Consider the following 21,480-nt stretch of genomic DNA (forward strand, 5'->3'; position numbering starts at 1 on the left):
TGACTAAAATTTGGAAACTAACGGGCATTCATTTTAAAATACTTTAATATGTTGTCTTTTTCATTACGTTACAGTGCTGTTATATATTGCCTAACCATATATTACTAATTTAAACCAAAGTTTTGTTGAAGATTTAGTTATATATATTAAACAGTACTCAAATCTCTTTCTAAACAGATACGTTACAATGATAAACAGATACGTTACCAGAAGTTATACAGTCCTCTACATTTTATTTTTAATACAAATTTTGCAAACCAAAAAGATATCAACATATATTTATTCCAGGAAATAAAACAGTAAATCTTTATATGTTTCTTTCCAGTTTTTCAACATTTTATTTTCTAGAAAACTCAACTAATCCTTGAATTTCAAATTCCTGATTCACATTTTCAGTTTTCCAATAAAATCGAGATCAATGCATCATTTATCAGCTACACGTACGTAACATGCTGTAATTTTTAACATGAAACCATTTCAAAACTGAGCAAAATCGCCAATTAAGATTCAAACAATAAATATTGGTAACGTATCTGTTGGTAACGTATCTGTATCTGAGAAAATTTTGTGAAGAGGAAGTGATATCCTGGTATTTCGTGACTATCTAGAGGCTATATTGACAACATATTGGTGATGATTTAAAACTCTTTTTATTAAATTTAAAATATGCAAAATGAACAAGTATGTTATATATACCATAAAACTTTTCTAATATTTATAATTGATTTTTTTTGCAGCACAAATTTGTTATTTTGTGACTTTCAAACAGATGTTATAGCAACAAATCTCCCGTGTTCAGTAAATTTTAAACTAAAAAAAAGCAACAAACAAACAAACCAACAAACAAAATCAAAGCACAGAAGGCGCTGTATTATTTGGGTCTCAGAATGTCAGAAAGGTGAAGGTTGTGAGATTATGAACCAATTTGTTTTTGTATAGACTGCCACCAATGCTTTCCAGTGTTTTAACTGTAGTAAATTGGCTATAAGACTTATTGCAACACTGATAGTCAATTCAATGTTTATTTGACTTAAAAATTTTTTTTTAAAAATGAGTTGCCTCAACTGGGATTTGAACTGGGATTTGAAGCAAGCGTGCAAACCCCTCGGCCACGGTGAAATTATAAGTTAACGACCTGAAGAAAACCATATTATTCTAAATTAGGGTTTGTAACTCTTATTATTTCGACGCTAAACACAGATGTAAATAATCATGGAGCTTACTGTAAGCATGTATATCTATAAAGAATGAAACAATATTAGAAATCTTCGACCATTCGGGAACTACTTTGCTTGAAAATTAATGCACCTGTCATTTGACAATCTTTACGCATTGATCTCCTCTGAATTTTTTGGCGTTAGTGTACATATAAAGGGAAGTAACCGCTTCAAAAAAGTGGACTACTTTAGGCATTTGCAATTAACAGCATTAGGCTCTGAAATTTCGCTACCATTATTTGTTTGGTCGGACGACCCAAACAAATAAAAACGAAAATCACTATAAACTAATTAAGTATATTACATGTACATATATGTTACAGTACACATGTACAGAGCCTAGCTCTTTCAATCAATTTTCAAAATGTTTGGTTTTAGAATGTTGTCCTACTTAAGAAAAAATAAATTTATAAATTCAGTTTACAACTAATTTTTGTCAATTTTAAATAGAACAAAGAATGTTTAAAAATGAATTGGTAGTCGAAGTAAAGCACTGATTATACAGTACATTTTCCGGTATAAATGTAATTAGACCAAGTTCAAGTCAAGGTTTTTTATTTTAAGTTGGGATTCATATAACAATAAACATAAATCCTGATGAGCTTTTTAAAACCAACTACTGTAATATAAGATTTGCAACTCGGGCGTTGTTGTGTTGCACATGTATCCTGACATGTATTCAGTAACTTAGGCTAGGTCATGCTGAAGAGCATTTTTTGCAGTTTTTTACATACGAATTTTGAATTGAATTTTAGCAAAATAATTGTGTTTAACTCTTTTTTCAATTTTGTATTTTATTTTGCCCTTTCATTGAGGATTAAATTAATATCATTCTTCACATATTGATAAATTTCTTCGGCTAGTGTCAATTTGTCGTATAAGACAATCAAGCTGCTCTTTCATTAAAAGTTTCACATCATACTTTGTTCTGGTTTCAGGGGTATTATAGTGTAATTTAATTTAGTAAGAAATAGGCAAAGCTCTGTCAAAATGCAATACAGTTATGAAACTTGACCTTGCTTATATTCTTCACATTTTCATTTTTAAAGGAATATCTTACCTGATGTCCAAAGCCTTTTCTTCCTTTTTCATGGTTTCAAGTCTCACAGACACTGGAAAAGTCATATGGCAACTTTCCAGGTAAATTTATTGGTGGAGGTAGACTTTGGTGTTCCTCCAGGCACAAGCAGGCATCAGAGTGCAATCATCATTGTCCAGTAAGCTGGCTGGATAGCTTCCACACATAAAAGAATTCAAAGTCGTTTGCATAATTCAAAACCAGTGGTGAGGGTCAAGTGGTTCGAGGTCAATGACCATTTTCTATAATTCTTTCAAAACGAAATACGAACAGACTTGGCATGCTGAACTTGATGGTAAATCTCTCTGAACATGTTAACCTTGACTGGTTTCTTTCTTCTTTTTTGGTTGGATTTTATGTCGCACAAACACAGTATAGGTCATATGGCGACTTTTCAGAAATACTCAAAATTTCAAAAAGAGGCTTGCTTCTGTCACAATGCAATGAAGAGTTAGAAAAATTGGCCTAATGAGCACTTTTGGAGTCCTTTATAATTACGGGGCCTACATATTTAAGGTTAATATCTGAACTGGTTCAAAAAAATATTAATGACAAAAAAACATTACAAATGGGACAGGAAGGGATGGTACAAGGTGAAATTTATTAAAACCATGTTTGTTGGTGGGGCGGCATAATAAACATACACAAGTAGTTTTCCTTCTATTTAAAGATATACTATGCTCATCTCCAATTAAAATATTGTTGTCACAGAAATTAATTTAAATCTATGAAATGTTTTATTGAATATGTCTAATTGAATAAACAATGTACAAACTATGTATTGGAAGCTGCATTCCCTATTAAGGTTAGTGTCTTAAAAACAAGAGGGCCATGATGGCCCTGAAGTCGCTCACCTGTATATATAGGCCCCCAGAGCAGGGCCAGTTTAAACCCCAGGGCTTTTATTTGAACAAACTTGGTAGACACCGATTAGAAGATGTTTCATGCTAAACATCTAAGGTCTAGCTCATTGAGTTTTTAAAAAAAAAAGATTTTTTAAGTTTTAACTATACACACATAGTTAAAAGCAATGACACCCCCGGGGCGGGGCCAGTTTTGACCCAAGGGCTTTTATTTGAACAACTTTGAAGACACTCACTAGAAGATGTTTCTTGCTTAATATCTAAACTCTAGCTATTTGGGTTTTTTTTCAAAGAAGATTTTTCTAAGTTTTTTCTATACACATAAATAAAATCAATGACCCCCAGGGCGGGGCCAATTTTGACCCAAGGGCTTTTATTTGAACAAACTTTGTAGACACTCACTAGAAGATGTTTCATGCTTAGTATCTAAACTCTAGCTCTTTGGGTTTTTAAAAGAAGATTTTTTTTAAAGTTTTTGCTAATTTACACATATAAGGAAACTCAATGACCCCCGGGGCAGGGCCAATTTTGACCCCAGGGCTCTTATTTAAACAAATTTGGTAGACACCCATTAGAAGATGTTTCATGCTAAATATCTTAGCTCTAGCTCTTTGGGTTCTTTAAAAGAAGATTTTGTAAGTTTTTACTATATGCATATTGGGAAAATCAATGACCCCCTGGGGCGGGGCCAATTTTGACCCTAAGGCTTTTATTTGAACAAACTTGATAGACACTCATTAGAAGATGTTTCATGCTAAATATCTTAGCTCTAGCTCTTTGGGTTCTTTAAAAGAAGATTTTTTAAGTTTTTACTATCTGCATATAGGGAAAATCAATGACCCCCTGGGGCGGGGCCAATTTTGACCCCAGGGCTTTTATTTGAACAACCTTTGGTAGACACCCATTAGAAGATGTTTCATGCTAAATATCTTAGCTCTAGCTCTTTGGGTTCTTTAAAAGAAGATTTTATAAGTTTTTACTATATGCATATAGGGAAAATCAATGACCCCCTGGGGCGGGACCAATTTTGACCCCAGGGCTTTTATTTGAACAAACTTTATAGACACTCATTAGAAGATGTGTCACGCTTAATATCTTAGCTCTAGCTCTTTGGGTTCTTTAAAAGAAGATTTTTAAGTTTTTACTATATGAATATAGGGAAAATCAATGACCCCCGGGGCAGGGCCAATTTTGACCCCAGGGCTTTTATTTGAACAACTTTGAAGACACTCACTAGAAGATGTTTCTTGCTTAATATCTAAACTCTAGCTATTTGGTTTTTTTTTCAAAGAAGATTTTTCTAAGTTTTTGCTATACACATAAATAAAATCAATGACCCCCAGGGCGGGGCCAATTTTGACCCAAGGGCTTTTATTTGAACAAACTTTGTAGACACTCACTAGAAGATGTTTCATGCTTAGTATCTAAACTCTAGCTCTTTGGGTTTTTAAAAGAAGATTTTTTTTTAAAGTTTTTCTAATTTACACATATAAGGAAAATCAATGACCCCCGGGGCAGGGCCAATTTTGACCCCAGGGCTCTTATTTAAACAAATTTGGTAGACACCCATTAGAAGATGTTTCATGCTAAATATCTTAGCTCTAGCTCTTTGGGTTCTTTAAAAGAAGATTTTGTAAGTTTTTACTATATGCATATAGGGAAAATCAATGACCCCCTGGGGCGGGGCCAATTTTCACCCTAGGGCTTTTATTTGAACAAACTTGATAGACACTCATTAGAAGATGTTTCATGCTAAATATCTTAGCTCTAGCTCTTTGGGTTCTTTAAAAGAAGATTTTTTAAGTTTTTACTATCTGCATATAGGGAAAATCAATGACCCCCTGGGGCGGGGCCAATTTTGACCCCAGGGCTTTTATTTGAACAACCTTGGTAGACACCCATTAGAAGATGTTTCATGCTAAATATCTTAGCTCTAGCTCTTTGGGTTCTTTAAAAGAAGATTTTATAAGTTTTTACTATATGCATATAGGGAAAATCAATGACCCCCTGGGGCGGGACCAATTTTGACCCCAGGGCTTTTATTTGAACAAACTTTATAGACACTCATTAGAAGATGTGTCACGCTTAATATCTTAGCTCTAGCTCTTTGGGTTCTTTAAAAGAAGATTTTTAAGTTTTTACTATATGAATATAGGGAAAATCAATGACCCCCGGGGCGGGGCCAATTTTGACCCCAGGGCTTTTATTTGAACAAACTTGATAGACACTCACTAGAAGATGTTTCATGCCAAATATCAAAGCTCTACCTCTTTGGGTTTTTTAAAAGAAGATATTTTAAGTTTTTTCTATCGGTTGCCATGGCAACCAGAGTTCTGCATGGAATTAAATTCTTTGAACAAGTTTTAAAGGTGACCACCAAAGGAACATTCATGTGAAGTTTGGATGAAATTGGCTCAGCGGTTTATGAGGAGATGTCATTTAAAATAAAAGTTTACGGACGACGGACGAAAAGCGATCACAAAAGCTCACTATGTCACTTTGTGACAGGTGAGCTAAAACACACACGCACACACACACACACACACACACACACACACACTGCCAATTTATTTTTTTAAATGGCACTGTATATTCATATTGTGTCCACCTACAGTGTGTAGTCTAAAACAAAACAAAGAGACAGAGTAACAATTATCAATATTTTCATGAGCAAGTGTATCTTTAAGTAAGACTTAAAAAAATAAAATAATAATATGGTTTTGATGGTTTATTTCTATATCATTAGACAATCCATAAAAATACATACCTTGTATACTTATTTGTATAAAATACTACTATCTAGTCAATTAAAACTCAAAACAAAAAACATTTGAATAGTATCCTGTCATATACAGTAATAGAAGCTTTAAACTAAAATAAAATATAAGATCCAATCTATAATAAAATAAGCTTTAAATATACATGTACTTCCAACATGATAATTATCATAGTGAATTCTACTAAATTACCTTATGGTATATGCAGTCAAAGAAATAGGAGGGATGATCCAGAATTAATCCATAGACTCAATAAAATGTATTAAAAGTTCATATTACCAACACTACCTTTAAGAAATAATAGACATGTATCCCAAAAACTGATTTTGTCACTTAATAAAATCACTGTTTGGAGTTCAAATGCAAGGAATTATATCACGAGGGCGTAGCATATATACGCACACCTTCAGTCTTTCTATGTATGTTCAATATGGAAAAACGCAGATCATATAGAAGAATGTGTAATATATCCTCTTTGCAAAAAACGAACATTATGAGAAGCACATCCATATCTTATTTTAATTTATATGAGAAAAAAAATAAAAATATAGGAGAGCACATCATTTAGCAAAGTGTCTTAAATTCTATACAGCAATCAAACACAATCTTTGTCACTCCACTCTCCCTTATTGCCTTAATTTTGACTGGGAACCTATGGTACACCAATTATACCACTCTCTTATTGCCCCAATTTTGAGAGGGAACCTGCTGTACACCAATTATATCACCTTTCCTTATTGCCCTAATTATTAAAGGGAACCTGAGGTACACCAATTATATCACTCTTCCTTATTGCCCCAATTTTGAAAGGGAACCTGTGGTGCACACCAATTATATCTTAAACGTTGATCTTTAACTGCATTTCTAGATTTAAATCAACACTTGTGGAATTGGAAGAAAATGTGACTCAAATTATTGATTTTTTAATATTGGACACCTCTTACCAAACAGCTTCAAGATCAAGTATTTTGTTCTAATTAGAGAGGTGGATCGACTATCACAACTAGACAAGGAACGTTTTACATCACAACTCGTATTCCTTCAATTTAGAGATAGTATTACTGAATTTTACCCGTTTAAATGTATTCAAGCAAATACTTGCTTTTAACGCATTGAATTAAATAATTCAAATTTTACTCATATTTCCTGCATAATTGCAATTTTCAAAGGAAAAAGACAAAAATTAGACAATCGTAATTTTAACAATACGCAGCAGATCAGGGGGAAATTTACTTCAAATTTACTAAAAGGACAATCAAAATCATTTTAGTAAACTGTACAGTAAAAAAAACAACACTTTCCTTGAAGCAAGATCTGCACTATGAATACTAGTAATTGTCAAAATCTATATGATCTAGATACTAATTCTTAACAATATCATGCTACACACTGTCTTTTCTTCAGATGAATATTCCGCGTCTTTTCATTTTTAAACATAACCTCACATTTCTCACACATGATGGCTGTATCCATCGCATGAACTTTGACATGTTCCTTCAGTTGAACATTCCAAGCTGCAGCATATTTACACTGTGTACATTTGTACGGTTTTTCTCCTGTATGTGTTCGCATGTGTGAAACCAGCTGGTATTTTTGAACACATGTGAAAGTGCACTGGTCGCAACTAAAGGGGTGTATATCTGAAAAGACAAAAACTTAAATTGTAAGGAGATTTAACAAAGTAAATAAAGCAGTCTACGTACATGTAGTATATGTAAACCAAATATGGAATTTTGTTCATGTCCGACAAAAATTATCACAAATGAATTCTAAATCCCTGTCATAAATCAAGAGATTTGTTTTTTTTTTGTCTCTTTGGTTCTTTTTTGCAAACTTCAACATATTTGATTTCAAGAGAACAAAAAAAAGATTTCTCCTAACATTCAATAACAAAGCTTGCTTATTTGTTAAATATAAATTCTGTCATTATCCAAAATGTAAAATGGCATTATAGTGCGAGTGGTGACAATAACTGACTACTTTAAGTTCAGTCTAGTCAGGTACTTGATTGGATAGAGGACATTTAGGGTCTTTTTCAACTAGCGAACCAATAAAGTCAGCATATAACCTTATCATAGGTAATCCTGGTGCCACAAAAATTCTGTCAATAAAATTTAAACTTTTCACAAGAATTTGACGTGCAATAGCCAATAAGAACATTTTACAGACATACAATATGTAAATACATGTACATGTATAATGTTTCTTCAAAATTGGTATTATCACATCATTATACTGTATCTACCAGTACTTACTGTCATGGCTGTAGAGATGTGTTTTCAATCTTTTAAATGATTTGGCAGCATACGGGCACTTTTCGCACTGATATTTTCTTACATTTTCGTGTTTATCATGAACATGTTTATTCATACCACCTAATGTGATAAGCTGTCCACATATCTCACACTGCTCCTTTGAGGCACAATTCTTCTTATGGTGCTCAAACTCCTCCTTCTTTAATTGATATTTACCTGAAATAGTAAGTAAAGAAGGGATATAAGTATGAAAGAAGAAATTATATATACATGTATTAAGTTCTAGGGCTAAGCAGTTAAAAACTTGAGAATTTAGATGTCTTTTGGTTTGTACAGAATTTATCTAATTTGATTGCCAAGGAAGCTATAAGCTTATAGACACTTTAAAATCCTCTCCTGGAACCAACCAGTACTGAGCAATGAGTGTAAAGTTTTTGCAGTCTTTTATTATTTATTATCATGCAAAATAGATGATCCCGAAGAGCATAATATTATATCATTTTCATCCTGCAAAGAAGATTATCCCCAAGAACATAATGATTATATCATTTTTATTGAGGTTTAATATACATCCAATATATCTAGTGGTGGCATAGCTTACTATCTATGGAACCCTGACTGTGTAGGTCCAAACCCGATCAGGGGCAAGCCATTGTTTCCCTGAGCAAGACAGTTTAAGACTTATTGCTTAGCACTACTGATTGGTTCCAGCAACTGATTCAAGAGAGTGTCTAGAAGCTTAAAGCTTCATACAAAATGAAGCTGAAATAAATTCTGTATTAAACTGAATATCTTATTCTATACCATATAAGTGCCACAGAAAATTGAAGTGTTTCCAATATATTGACGTAAATGTAAACAACTTGCACTAGGGCAAGACTGTTTTAAATTTTATTCAGAAAAGTCCTTTTTTAATTTAGCCATCTCTGACCTTGAAAAAATTTAATTGAAACCATACAGGTTCACGACTACATGGCTTTAGACATAACAAATAAATGTAAAACAATTATCACTTTTACTCACAGTGACTTTGACCACACTTGCACGAAATGGTTGATGTGATATGACAAACAGTTAAGTTTGACTGAAGAAAGGAAAGTGAATGAAAGAACTACTCACTTTGTTTACAGGCCACACAGTATTGGCAAAGCTCTGGATGAACCTTCCTCATATGATCTAATCTATCACCTACACTTTTGGACAGGTCAGGACAAAATCGGCATCTCCATTCAGGAACATCATGAACTCTCCCCATGTGGTTCCTCTTACTTTCAATTGAATGAGCAGAAGTACCACAAATTTCGCATACAAACAACGCCTTTACAATATTACAGCATTTTATTCTATGTTCACGTAAGTCTGCTTTACAGTAACCAATATACTGACAATTGTCACATTCCAAAGCTTTATTTATATGCTTTTCAATGTGATTTTCTATTACATCTTTAGTGGAACATTTGAAATGTTGACAAACCAAACAAGAGTACAGATTCTCACTTGCATCTATTCCACGATTCTTTCTTTCAAAAGACTCCATTTTTTCAGTTCGATATTTGTCTTCATGATCTGCTAATTGAATTTTGATCCACGGCTTTTTTATTTCTACCACCTTCTTTTGTTTCTTTGTAGTAGATTTCTTTTTCATTCCCTCTTTTCTTGTTTCATATTTGCGCTTTTTTGGAATCTTTTTAGACTGTTCATCAGTGTTAGGTTCAGCAACACTCTTGTTTCCTTCAGTTATTTTAGTGTCAATTACATGTACATCATCCCCACTTTCGTCCCCATCACTTCCATCATAATCAGCTGCAAATGAAATATCAAAGTCGGGATCTTTTTTGTTTTTTCTCACATATTTTGTACCTCGAACAACTTTGGACATTTTAGACTTCAAATTTTCTTCAATTTCTGTCTCACCTTTCCATTCTAATGCAGCATAATTAGGTCTGAAGCCCTTTTTCCTCATTCTTGCACTTTTAATAACACAATCCTGTGAATGGCTGTCACCGACTTCTGGTATTTTCAAGAGATTTCTGGCATTATTCAGCTGATTAAGCACCTCTGTAAACTCTTCATCAGTTGCTGAATCTGTTTCTGAATCACTGATACCACCAGCCTCTTCTACATCATGTAGTACTTCCATCTTTACCTCCCCATCACCATACCTATAACAGTTCAATAAAATTTAAGAAATAACTGTTTATATTAAAAATAGGTTTCAGGTTTAAAGATTAATTTTGACAAAACTAAGATTATTTGGATAGGCTCTCTTAAATATAGTACTAGATCAATTAAGACAAGGTGGAAACTAACATGGGGTGACACACAGTTTAAACTATTAGGATTAACTTTTGATGTTAATTTAGAAAAAAATGATTGATCTAAATTTTGATGAAAAGCTGCAGAAAGTAAAAAATAGAATTAGTCATTGGAAAAAAAAGGGTATTAAATCCACTAGGAAAAATCACTGTTGTTAAGTCAATATTGCTTCCTTTATTTACTCATTGTTTTACAAGCCTACCTACACCTAATACTGCTTTTTTGAAAACACTTAATGATTTATTTTATGATTTCATATGGGAAGGTAAGGCAAAAATTAAACAATCTGTAATCATTAAAACATACACAGAAGGTGGTCTTAACATGGTAGATATTAGTAGTTATGTTCATTCTTTAAAAATAAAATGGCTTAAAAGGTATGTTAGCAATTGTGATAGTAAATGTTATAAGTTAGTGAACTCATTGTTTAATATTGATAAAGTTTTTAATTTTGGAAAAATATATTGTATGTTAATAAATAATAAGATTAAGAATGCTTTCTGGATTGATGTTTTGAAAGCTTACATGATCTTTGTTGATAAACTTTGTATAGATAACTTCGAACAAATATTACATATGCCACTGTTTTATAACCATTGCTTTTCAATAGGACATAGATATATCTACATTAAATCTTTTTATGACAAAGGAATAAGATTTGTTAAAGATATTCTTAATGAACAAGGTGATTTTATTGAGTTTAATCTTTTAGAACAGTGTATAGGCAAACAAGTTAATTTTTTAGAATATCATGGTTTAAAACAGGCTATAAAATCGTACATGCTAAAGCTAAATATTACCATTAGTGCTGATTTTCTAAATGTTCAATATCCTATCGTAAGCTGTTATATCAAACCTATTATTATTAAAAACAGCAATGAAAAACACCTGTATGAAACTTGTGTAAGATATACAGATGTACCAACAAGTAAGGGAAATGGAACACATACTTCATACATAATAATATAGACTGGTCATTGATATATAGGTCGTATTTCAATGTACCAAAGATTCATAAATTCAGTTGTTTCAGACTAGAATAATTCACAGAACTTTAGCAACAAACTCACTTCTGTTTAAAATGAAAATTATTGATAATAAAGTGTATACTTTCTGTAACTGTCAAAAAGAAACACGTATATATTTATTTTGGGGATGTCATAAAATTAAGTCTCTATTTCAATATTTGCAAAGTAACATACATAATTTTGACAATGTTTTCAACTTTAAGTCTTTTATTTTTGGTTTTGAAGATCAGGATTTCGAATATGACAAGTTGCTTTTTTAGAATTGAAAAAATACATATATTTGTCTAAGAGAAAAAAATTGTTACCCACATGTATTGGCTTTAAAAATAGCCTTAAATTAGCCTGGACTATTTACAAAAATACCATTTTGACTGACACTGAAATTAAAAGATGGCAAATTGTAAGATTATTAATCGAATAAATTACACTGACATTCTATATTTATGTTAGGTTCTCTTTTGTTTACTTACATACATGTGTAAAATATACTATTTGTATGCTTTAATTATAATGTTAATATGATAAAATTTAAGGTATATTATGATATTTTGTTTATAAATATGACAATGTGATATACATGTATAATTAATGTAAGGTATGTGGGGGATGACCCCCGACCCTCTCATACCTATTACGGGGTGAATAAACGGGGTTACCCAGTTGGGGCCTCAAAAAAAAAAAAAAAAATTAAAAATAGGTCACAGTAAATTTTTTATACTTAATTGATAAGCCTACAGTCATTCAAAGACTAATGAATGCAGCCATTCACATTTATTATAAGTCACTGATTTTTTGCATATCTATAACCTGCCTTAATTCCACTTGGAAATTTTGCCATGTGGCTACTTACTTGATTTCTCTTTATTCTTTAATCTTTAATAATCTAATCATGATGAAAATATTTAGTCATATACAATACAAGTTCAGACAAATAAGTTACAATAATGGCAAGGTCATTAAGTGCAGCAACCTAGCAGGTGCAGCAACCTAGCAGGTACAACACTTGACTTTTTCTTATTTCTGCAATAAACACAGTATGAAGACAATCCATTAAGAATTAAATAAATAATGTTAACTGTAATGTTTCTTGAAAGCAACAGAAACAACAACCTGACTGAGGCAATAGCTCAAAATTTTACTTTGAAAAGGTTGAGGTAATAACAGTAAAATAAATGAATTATAGTGATGGCAGTGAAACAATAAACAATCTGATTGAAATCAGCTCCTGATTATAAAGGATACTGAATGACTGTAAATTTAATACTAAATTTATTAAAGGAGTTGAATAAGATCCATATTTATGACAGCCTGTGGTGAGCATAATACTGTTTTATTCAATTCAGTTTTGAATCTACACAAATATATTATTCTATTTATAACATATTCAAAATAAAAAACGGTTTACACTATGAAGTCACTGTTCACTATACTGGTCGGAGAGATAACTCTGACGCATAGATATCCCCCGACACTTGATAAATATAATTGTGATAACTTTGTTTTTCAACAAACAAACACATGGTCACCTAAAAGTATAGGAGCAGGACAGAATGGATGATTTTTTTATAATTTGGTAAAATTTTTAATGTTTTTCAAATAACCTAAATTTTTCGTGGGCAAAACTGCTTCAAAACGTTCTTTTTACGAAATTACAATTAGGTAGTTAGAATTGTATTGACCACAGGTCAATGACTTGGGAAAGATTTTTGAAAAACTGTTTAAATAATCACAAAACATAGATAACACATATAAGATGTAAAAATAAATTACTGATGCAGATTTTCCAGTCATTTTTTACTTAATCTACTTAATGACTTTATCTACTGTTGTGGGGTTAAAAGACCATGTTTTGTATACCTCATTCAGGACCTTAAAGAAGTACCAGATTCCATTTTCATACATAACTTTTGTAGTGTAATGTTAAGTCTTTGAACTGAACTTTGTTTAGGTGGTTCAATATTTAAAACATACAGGAAGATAATTAAGATATTGCAAAAAATATGTGATTTAGTGTCGGAGTTATCTCTCCAACCAGTAGTGTTACGCTAACATATGTGCACTTTCACACTATGTTTGAATATAACACAAATGATGTCGCATCAAATTCTTATTACACTAGTGTAACATCGTTTCCATTTCATGGTTTTATTACACTATTGCGCCCAGGTTTATGTGATTAATAAAACATAAGATTAGAACTTCAGTCAAATTATGACAAACAACTGAAGAGTTTGAAGCAATGGCAGAATCAACGCCTATAACTACCCATTATAATTTTCTTCACGAACATAACTTATAGGGCTTTTTTTTCTTCTATAGCAGGGGCTGATATAGGGTTGCTTCCCCAAAGAAAATTTCTTTAAAACCATGCAGTTTTCCCCAAAAATTGAATTTACATCAAGTTTTTTCTTCCCCTTTTGCAAATATACAGGGTGATTTTTCCCTAAAAGTAAGGGCAGGGCTGCTTCCCCAACCTGTGAAAAAAAAGCCCTGACTTACATGATGTCCACAGAGGTGTCAGTCTCATCATTATAATCGTCATTTTCAGTTTTTACATTTCCATCTCCAGTTACTGAGAGATATTCTTGTTGTGTATCAATGTTCATATTGTGACATCCTGGCTCTATAGAAATACAAAATGGTATCTTTTAAAGTAAAGCATATTTATTTTCTTAAAGCACAATAGGCAATTAAAAAGTTTTGATTTTAATGTTGGAATGATTTATAAGGATAAGGACAAACATTTTAATGTCAATTATAATGTCATAGGCCTGACTGGCACTCTTACTCTTTGAACACAGTTCCACATCTCTACAGGCTGAGTCACCAGGCAGCTTACACATTTTCTCCACAAAAAGTGACCGACATAAATTATACTGTTATATACATCTACATAATCACTTTCATGGTTTCTGAGTATATATAATACATGTTTTAATCTTAACATTCACTGTAATCAAAATTGGACAAATTGATGTAAATTAATAGTCTAAGAGAAAACAGAACGATTTAACTCATCTGAATCAAAGTACTAGTATTAAACAGCTACATTTTTTGTATCACAACAACTTTAGTAAATGAAAAACAAAATGTTATGTTTTGCTTTAATGAGGAATAAATTTTGCAATATGCCTTATCAATTCATTTTTTATTTTACCCATTTTCACGCTTGTATTATAACTGTCTGTAGTCCCGGTAATATCCTCTCCAGCCCTATATAACATACATGTAGCAGGTGGCATTATTTCTATACCAATCCTTCTAAATGTGATATTTACAGCTGGGTAGTCTGACGCTGGGAGAAGACAGGTGAGCAATACATCCATGGGTGGGATATTGTTGATGTCTGGCTGAGAGTTCCAGGTATGTACATGATGATTGTTGGAACACGTCTGATAACAATAATGACAAAAAATGTATTATGCTAGTAGATCTAGATGCAATATTATCTAATATAATATTATTTTTTTCATTTATTTTCTTTTCAAGTACATGTATGACCCTCTTATGGGCAATAAAAGGAAAATTGACAACAAAGTTGAGTTGTATGCCTTAAAATTAACGCACAGTTTTGTACTTAAGTCATTTTTCTGATCTAAAGCTTAAGATAATAGAATGCCTTTTTTTTTTAAATAAGAAAACTTTAAATAAAATACCTATATAGAAAATATAATCAAAATTAAACATTTTTCCTTTCTATAATCTTTGAGCCCTAAATTGACCAAACTCCTTAGAACATACTTCCATTAACCAGCAGGTTATTGGTTAATTAAGTTGTAAGAGCTGCTACAATATCATGTATGCACCACCAGCATACTACCTGGCCAGTCAGAACATCATCCAGTGCTTATCTCAATTTTGTCTTTTCTTTTATTTTTTCAAAAAATTATAATAAAATAACATTTCTAAGATTTCTTCAGAAAAAAATAAAAGCTGAAAATAGAAATAACAAGTGCTGTCAGTAGGACAGCATGCTCCACTTATTTCTGTACTTGATAGTTGATAGTAAAACAAGAGCCTTGATAATGTAAAATATTCAAAAAGGGCCATTATTCTGTCAAAATCCATGTTAGAGTTATTGGCCTTGGATATTGGCCTTCTATTATACTCCATTACCAAATAAGTGTGTGATGTTTCAATCCATTCAGTAATTTTAGAGATACCAACTTGCACACAAAATTTAACAATACCTCTTACAATAGCTCTCCCTATTCTTTCAAAAGTCAAGCTAAAAACCAATTAATCAAATTACCCATTTTAACTGGACTGATGTTCCTATGTACTTTGCTGCCACAGATACTGGCTTATTACAAAACTTCTGTGAACAAATTCTCTTTATCCTTAGATTTGCCAAGTTAAGAATTTCTGTATGCACACAGATAGCTTTCCTCTCTGTAAATATATCTCTGTTGGAACTAGTTTCTTCAACATGGCTTGTTTGGTTGGACTGATTATCAATATCCTCACTGTCCTTACTGCTTTGAGGCACAGCCTCTGTTTCCCTTTAAAAAATAAAACCAGCAAGAACTTTAATATCAATTTCAAATCAATTTAAAATCACCTTCTGATAAAATATTGTATCTTCTAAGAAAGATCAGGCCAATTTGTTATAAATTCTAAAATTTGCACCTCAAGTAAAACAATGTATGATATAACTGTTACTCTGACAAAAGTTTTGCAGATAAGAATGTGATCTTTCAGTCTCTCAGCCTCTCAGACTCCTTAAAACTTACTTAGACTATAAATGTATTTAATGTTACCCTTAGCAGCTGAATATATCTTAATCAATTAATTGTTTATGACAACATGTATGAGGGATCACACTTTTTTTCAGATTTTTATGCTTCACAACAGCAGGTGTCAAGTGCCATGTGACAGCTGTAAAAAACTTGGTCTGCAGGGTGCAGTGTTGTCATATTTTTCGGGTCCTTCGGGAGCATTGATTCCAGCACATCAGTGTTGAAGATTAAATACCACTCAAGCTGGTGATAGAGGACATGAGAGATGTTATATTTTTACATTTAATTGTATCTCTCATGATTTGACTCAATTAAACAGAGTTGACAATTTTCATTTAATATTGTTGTTTCATTGATTCTAAAGGATCACCCCTTTTTCAGTTTTTTTAATCAACTCCTGATTGTGTAATGCTTTCTGCCAGATATGATAAGAAATGCATAGCAAGTGTCAAATTAATTTAATTCTTATGATAGCTTAGACTGTCAACCTTACCTTTGTGGACTCATTGGTGGCAAGTCTTTTTCTGTAGCAGTATTCATAGCACCATCATCATCTCTATGTCTAAATTTCACCCTGAAATACAGTTGTAGTTGCTATTGTTGCTGGTTTTTAGGGGTTTTTTTGTGTGAGATTTTAAGCCAAATTACCACATAATGTTTAACACTGTTAATATCATTATGACAACTTTCCAGATTTTTACCTGAAAAACCTCACTTTCATTCTTTATTATTTTAATCAAAAGCAGGACCTGAATAGAACCAGCAATTAATTGTTAACCTTCCATTAACCAGTTCAATGGGCAGCATTCTCCCATTAAATAATCCAAAGTTCATTGCAAGATTCAACTCTTTCAGCAGTGAGAGGCCAATGGTCCCATTAAAATAGTGGGCAGATGAAACAGAAATTTTACCTATTTTTTTTTTCCTTAAAAAATTTGAATAAAAGTAATTCTGTTTTTGTATGTCCTATTTCCCAACAAATTTTATTAATTATTTCATAATTATGTGTCACAGTTTTTCAATTTCTCATTTAAGTTGTTAATGAAATGAAGCTCATAAACCAATGGGTGTTACATGTAATTGGCCTGTACAAACAGAAACTATTACCATATTTCTACCAATTAAACATACAGCATAGAAACATAAAAGTTAAACATATTTAAACAAGAGCTGTCAGAGGTGACAGCACATGCGACTTAATAAATAATGGCCGCAGTAAAAGAAGACAGAACTATAAAGAAAAAAAATCATATGATATAAATTTATTTCTGTATTAGTTTCAAGAAAGCACTTAAATGTTCAAAATTTTTGCCCCAAATAAAATGCATGTGACCATGTCAATAAAAATTCAACAGAAATGTCTATGCTGTAATGGAAAAGAACAACAATATTGAAATCTAACGTGAATTCTAAATTCTTTCAGTAACAAAAATGATAAGAGCAAAAAGTATTTAACATTTTTAAAGTAAAATTATAAATTCAAAGAGAAAACACCTCTTGAAATAAAAGCAAAAACTATATAAAGTTTTTAACTAAAATTTTTAAGTTTAAAGATGAAATATCTCTTGAAATTCTTGAACCTTGTCATACATGATGTGAATTAAGACAAAGAACAGTTATCTTAAGTTTAAAGCAGATACCAATTATTAATATAATAACAAAGATAATACATGTACATAATTGTAGTTTAAAAAAATACAACACTCTAAAATAAATTCCAAGATCAAAATGGAAATATTTCTTGAAATACAAGATCTAGATTTATAAATTATAAATCTAATTAGCCTAATTAATTCGGGGTGAACTATTAGACCCGTTTTACAGACTGTTTTTTTTTTAGTGAACAATTTGACCCATGTTTTACTCTTTTTTTTCATACTGTCCAACTGTTAGTAAAAAGACATTGCAGGTTAAAAGTTATCTTGATGTTTTTTTGACATGTCTAATTAGGACTAAAATTATTATTATTACAAATGATGTAGTTGTTGAAAACAACATTTTTTTGATGTTTGAATTACACACTTGAAGAAAAAAATAAGGATAAAGAAAACATATTTATAAGGTATTTAATTTTTTAGAGTCATATTTTTTTTTTCATAAAATTTATTTTTGTCAATACTTATGATGTTTGGATGATGTTTAAGGGTTTTGGGTTGTAGAGGGGGAACAGGGGTATAGTGTCATGGCCACCAACGTTCACCTGTGATGTTAATATCAAACTTTATACTAAACTGTAGTCTGAAGTAAAATACATTATGAAATAAGAGCAAAAAATAACATTTTTAAAGAAAATTCTAAGTTCATGGGGAGATAATTCTAAAAATGTGGCTTCTAGAGTTATGAACCTTATCACATACATTGTATTATGTGGTTGATAATAATTAACTTAAAGTTGAAGTTTGCAATATATTCCTTATTAAAAAATCTGAAAATATTATTTGGACCTATAGTTTACGAATTTTGACATATATGACATGGTAAATAAGAAGTTTGATGCTGAAGAAAATAAAGAAATAAATAAATAAAAAAAGGGTAAAAAAATACTGCAAAAAAACAACTTTAATCTAAAGTATGGATGCGAGCGCCGACGTGAGCTTACCAGTATACTTCGTATATTTAAACTAAATACACAATGACATGAGTAATGATACATGTACTTGAATCACTGCTTTCACCATATAATGATATATTGCACTAGCATTGTTTGTGCATTGTAATCATTTAGTGGTATACAACCTAATTCAAACGAAACCGGAAACATGTGCAAAACCCGAAATGAGACTATTAAATCCGAAAAGAAAATAAATCGCGTTGACCTAGTTTTAATGTTAACAAACCAGTGGTCCATTAAAATCGTTGCAAAGTTATCGTGCGTTTGAAAAGGCAGTTCCGACTTTAATCTAACCCATCGCTCCCAAACACTTGTCACAAGTCTTAACGAGTGGTGATCCTTATGATATATCTTCCTCTTATCTGCATTTATTTTCCTCACACGAGTTATTAAATTGTCAGACATTTCCATTATTAGCAGTGCGCATGCTCAACATATAATTTGCATATCTCACGATGCAGCCTACTGTACGGCGCGAATTCAAGTATCCTCCCCGAGGCAGACCGTGCAATGAAAAAAAGTTTTATTTTACGCTATTTATAGATGTAAGGAACATTAAATCTGAACTACTTTTCATTCACCTTTTTTACTTAATGGATAAATGAATTGATAAAATCTAGGTTCCCTCTGTCATTGACATTGTAGCTTTAAACCAGAAAGACAGCGTCGTCCCGTGCAATTTACTAGGGACAGTAATATGTCACATAAGATCCATAAATTTATTGTATTTGGTAACATTGGGTAATTCATTTTTGCACGAAGCTCCATATGAAAAAATTAATTACCAAATTACTTACCTAAACTCTGGGTATTTTATATTGTTTCACACGGGGACATCTAGACTTCAATTTGAAATATTCTACATTCATTGAAGTTTCAGAGCATACAATTTTTTAAGACCTGTTTTCTGTATAAGTGTTTTTCAAGAAACTCCAGGGAAAGATCACAGGCAAACGGTGCGTGGCTTGTATAGTATACTATATACATGTACAATGTCATGACCACTCCTACTTTTTTGATAAATTGAATGTTTTTTGGGTTTTTTTTTGTAAACATCAAATCAGAGACATTGATAACAGAGATAAGCAGCTCCTATATACTCCATTGAAATATCACTCATGCCTATAAAAAGGTGAAAAAATTAGGCATTTTGTAGCAAATAAAACTTTATGGATGTACATTTTATCATTTAATATTATATACCATTTGAAAGGTAAATCTTTTATCTATATCTGCATGTAAAAATATTGGTAACTTTCCATGCCTTTCACTTAGAAAAACATAGCAGAACATACCCACTGAGCCAGTTTTTTCACCACATGAATAGTTTTGTAACAAAAATTAATAAGTAGTTCTGTTTAAAAATCGATGAATCATTTATTTAAATAAGAACTGTAAATATTTTTACCTGCAGCTATAGACAAATGTATAAGCTTTCAGAAAATGTATTATTTTCCTGATTTTGATATCTGGTTAATAAGTTTTACTTGTTACAAGTTTTAAGTTTAGCAGGAACGCGTGATATTTTAACTGGGTAGGAAGTTGCCTATCTCTGTTATCTATGTCTCTGATCAAATTTTCAAACTTTTCTTTCTTTACAATATACATGGATAAAATTTAAAAAAAAAACACCTTTCTTTTGTTGTTTTACTGAAAAAAATGATGTTTTAAAACATTCTTAATAAATTATTTTTTTTATAAAATATCTGGGACATAGGATATTATCGTATATCCCAGAAAATATATAAAAATATAATGTACACGACATACTATCAAAGCCACTTACGATGCATCACTCAGATCACCCAGAAAAATGCAATTTTTAAGCATAGAGACAATTAAGATTTCTGTACTTTTTGTAAAGATCTAGTAGGCAAACATAACATTCTTTAAAAATATGTATACATGCTCTGTGCATTGCTTATTGAAAGTCTTAAACTTTATCTCTTATGACCTACTTATGCATCATAATGGAACAATTTATCATTTATCTAACTTTTGAAGAGGATCACCTAGCTACATTTTTGTAAGGGTCACTCTTCTGAAGTTTGGTCAAAACTTCCTTATTTTTAAAGGCCCATTATATGCTCCAGAATTGCTTTTATTTTTAATTCTCAAAAACTTTTATATTTTGAGTGTTCTGTTATGGTTCCCAAATAAGTTACTCATTTTTCAATTACCTGAACCATCTTTTAAATGCTCCTGTTGTTGAATTGTGGACAAGACTAACAGTGGTTATAGCAGAAAAAAATCCATGACAAAAGCTCAACACTCAACATTTTATGTTTAAGAATGCTTAAAATTAAATGTATGGCTATTGAAGGATTAACTATTCAAACTTCAAATAACAAGAATACATTATAGATTAATTAACATATGAATTTTACATGAATTTGCTTAAGATCTTGAAATAAAGATGCCAGAGTTATGAAACTTGGCATATGTGATGTGGTTGATGAAAAGGAACAACTATTTAACAAACCTGTCACATGACAAAAGCTTTCATGGTTAATTCAAAGGCCCTAGGAGGTACAACTTTTATCTTGAAAAATGCATGTCAGCTAGTTAGCATATGTTGTTGTGTAATATATGCTGT

The 21,480-nt window shown here is 31.5% G+C and overlaps 1 protein-coding gene across 2 annotated transcripts; it reads right to left on the reverse strand.

Moving 5' to 3' along the window:
* Positions 1-5,731: 5,731 nt before the first annotated feature.
* On the reverse strand, positions 5,732-19,324 carry LOC132726305 (zinc finger protein 37-like). Of its 2 annotated transcripts, none has more exons than XM_060711612.1 (8): positions 19,111-19,324; positions 16,767-16,847; positions 15,787-16,036; positions 14,692-14,926; positions 14,034-14,157; positions 9,310-10,352; positions 8,191-8,406; positions 5,732-7,575 (listed from the first exon to the last, which is right to left on the reverse strand). In XM_060711612.1, the coding sequence occupies exons 1-8, from the start codon at positions 19,293-19,295 to the stop codon at positions 7,313-7,315; spliced, it is 2,397 nt and encodes a 798-aa protein (XP_060567595.1). In that variant the 5' UTR covers positions 19,296-19,324; the 3' UTR covers positions 5,732-7,312. The 2 variants fall into 2 exon arrangements, with proteins under 2 accessions (XP_060567595.1, XP_060567596.1); XM_060711613.1 differs by lacking the exon at positions 19,111-19,324 and adding an exon at positions 18,873-19,093 and having other exon boundaries at positions 5,733-7,575.
* Between the last annotated feature and the right edge of the window lie 2,156 nt (positions 19,325-21,480).

This window comes from Ruditapes philippinarum, unplaced genomic scaffold (assembly GCF_026571515.1).
Source record: "Ruditapes philippinarum isolate M1 unplaced genomic scaffold, ASM2657151v2 ctg13383_1_1_1_1, whole genome shotgun sequence".
NCBI classification, from domain to species: Eukaryota; Metazoa; Mollusca; class Bivalvia; order Venerida; family Veneridae; genus Ruditapes; species Ruditapes philippinarum.